The sequence below is a fragment of the Bison bison genome, unplaced genomic scaffold, assembly GCF_000754665.1.
Source record: "Bison bison bison isolate TAMUID 2011002044 unplaced genomic scaffold, Bison_UMD1.0 scf7180017864448, whole genome shotgun sequence".
NCBI lineage: Eukaryota > Metazoa > Chordata > Mammalia > Artiodactyla > Bovidae > Bison > Bison bison.
Window position 1 is genome coordinate 13,080 of NW_011495010.1, and position 2,757 is coordinate 15,836.

The following is a 2,757-nucleotide window of genomic DNA, read 5'->3' on the forward strand; positions in this document are numbered from 1 at the left end:
AGAGAGGGGCGGGGTGTCCTTGGGGCTGGTGGCAGGGTCCTCACGGATGCACACAGCGGCCCCGGCTCAGGCCACCTTGGGAAAGCAGCCCTGGGATCTGCAACTCGGCCATGTTCCTGCATCTGGACCAGCCCCAAGACACCACCCCGGCGTGGCGCCACTGGCCTGGGAGGAGACACATGTCCCTTTCCCGTCAGCAATGGGTTCAGCGCTCAGGATATGCAGCACACAGGAGTGTGGCTTGGGGGAAAAAAAACCTTCACGAGGAAGCGGTTTCACAAGATAAAGTATACTTGTTTATTTCAAGGCCACAAATGCGACATTGCAAAGCAGGGCCAGGTGGAGCCTATTACTGCGGGCTCCATGCTTGGCCATGGCACTCAGCTGCTCCGAGAAAAGCCAGTTTCTTACAGCTTGAAGCTGGAGAGGAAGCAGGGAAAATTTCAGTACAAGCGGACAAGCCACATAGGCCAGGGACCCGGCCCCAAGGCAGCCCCTCGTGTTCCGTCTCTGGTGCCCCATGTTCTTGGCTGGCCGTCACTTCACCTGCAGGCGACAGAGACAGCGTGAGTGCGTGCGTGGGCGCTGGGGGTCTGTGGCCCCGGGGCTCTGTGGCCTCACCCCCTCCCCGGGACCAGGTGGCCTACCTTGAACAGGGTGACCGTGGTGCTGTAGAAGAGGCTCAGGAGGAAGAGCACGATGAAGGTGGAGGCCATGGTGTTGAGGTTCTCAAAGCCTTCCTCCTCGGCGCTCACCTCCCCCTCTGTGAGAGATAGGGCACGGTGGTCAGCATGGCTGAGCTGCCTGCAGAGCCTGCCCTGGCCCCCCTCGGCCGCCCTGACTTGTCAGAAGAGCTGGGGGACTGCAGAAACAAGCGGGCAGGCGAGCAGGCGTGTGCCTGCCTCCCCGGCACCCCTGGGGCAGCTGGGAGCTCCAGGCCTTGTTAGGCAGCGTCTTGGCCAGGACTGGTAGGCCCCTGGCCGCCCAATTCCACAGCCTGCAGGGGCAGAGCGTGGCTGAGGCTGAGCCAAGCAGTGGCCCCGAGTGCCTGGCCCAAGGAGCGCCGGGGTGGCACAGAGCGAGACAGAGCACATGCATACACACAAGGGTGGGGTCTCGCTGGGCTGGAGGTGGGGGAGTGGCCCAGTGTCCTCGACCCCTCTGGAGGACTCAGGGCCACTTGGAGCTGACAGCGGTGGTGGGGCGTCCTGTCTCTGGTGTTTGGGGTTCCCAGCCATTGAGGACAAGCCCTGGGGGCAGATGGCTGCCTGTGCCAAGGGGCCCATCCCTCTATCCTCCATCTCTCTCTGTCTTGGAGCCATGGCACGTATGAGAGAGGCCGTGTGGGGCCCTGGCTGGGGCCTGGAGTGCAGGACTCACAGCTGTGGGATCAGGAGGTCAGATAGACATCTGAGACCCAGGGAGAGTGACGCTGGGACAAAGGCTGAGGACAGTCACCTAGGTCTGCAGTCGCTACACTGATGGGCCCTTGGTCCCTAAAGAGCCAGGAGTGTAGGGGAGGTCGGGAGTCAGCCTGAAGGGGCACTGGTGTGGTCGGCAGAGGAGGCCTGCTCACCCGTCGGCTCAGTGCCCACCACTCCAGGTTCATGCGTGGCCCTGTAGCTGCCTACTCCAAGGGGGGCCTCCCAGGCATGGCCCGCTCTGTCAGGACACGCCTAACTCTGTCTCTTCACAGGGAAAGGGGAGAGCTGGGGCCCTGCCACCTTCACAAGGGCCTGGACTGGGAGAAGCATCCCTCCTGGACAGAGGCCATGAGTTTCCTGAGGAGCTGCCTCCGGCCAGGCCCAGAGTGGCCCTCTGCGCACCCTGCTCTGGGGCTGGGGCTGGGCCGGCCTCCAGATGTACCTCCCAGCTGAGACAGAGGGACAAGCAGAGCACGGGCGTGGTGCAGAGGGAACCCGCCAGACAGGGCACTGAGTGAGCACGGGTGTGCAAGGGCTGGGATCCGAGCGTGTGAGCCTGGATGTGTGCAGTGCATTCATGTGTGCATGAGCGTGTGTACATCTGTGCATGTGTGTCTACATGTCTATGACTCGTCCTCATGCGTGTGTGTCTGTGAGTGCCCATGTGCATGTGCCTGAGTGACTGTGTGCACTTGCGTGTGAGTGCGCGTGTACGTGTGTCTGTGTGTCCACATGTTCATGTGTCCATGTGTGTGTGCCTGCTCACCCAGGTCCATCACATACATGTCTGTGTCACGTGTGCCCAGGTCTCTGTCCATGTGCGTGCTGTCTGCGTGTCCGTGCATGTGTGTGCACACATGTGTCTCTCTGCATGTATGTATGTGACTGTGCATGTGTGTGTGTTGCACACCCGTGTGCCCCCAGTGTGGCCATGGAAGCGACTCGAGGCACAGCGAGCATGGGCTCGGCCTGCTGTGAGCGTCCCACAAGGAGCACCGGGGCTCCTGGGCGTGGGTTGGAAGCGAGTGGGGAGGCGGGGGTGCGGATGATGGAGGTGGTCTGCAAGGTGAGGGCAGACAGCCACGGGCCTAGCAGGGAGAGCTTTGCTCACTCACAACCAGCAGCTTTGAATGGATCTTTTTATTTCTAATTTTTATAGAGTGCAGCATCTCGCGCACCGACACGGTTAGTCTGCACTCATGCACACACACAGCGACGGTCACCCGGGGGCTCTGACCAGGCATCAGTAGCAGGTGCTGGCTGTGTCAGACAGGACCAGGGACACGTTGTACAGGGTGGGTTTACCGGTGGACTTGTCCACGGTCCGCTCGGT

At 61.7% G+C, this 2,757-nt stretch overlaps 1 long non-coding RNA gene and 1 gene segment (V, D, J or C); both read right to left on the reverse strand.

Moving 5' to 3' along the window:
• Positions 1–273: 273 nt before the first annotated feature.
• On the reverse strand, positions 274–762 carry LOC105002288. Its single transcript, XR_826934.1, has 2 exons — positions 648–762; positions 274–546 (listed from the first exon to the last, which is right to left on the reverse strand). It is a non-coding gene; the product is annotated as an uncharacterized LOC105002288 (long non-coding RNA).
• A 181-nt stretch (positions 763–943) lies between these two features.
• LOC105002290 overlaps positions 944–2,757 on the reverse strand; it is a 9,689-nt gene continuing 7,875 nt past the window's right edge. The window contains 3 exon segments of the C gene segment in view: positions 944–997; positions 2,376–2,483; positions 2,540–2,684. Of these exon segments, the coding sequence occupies positions 944–997; positions 2,376–2,483; positions 2,540–2,684 (307 nt within the window).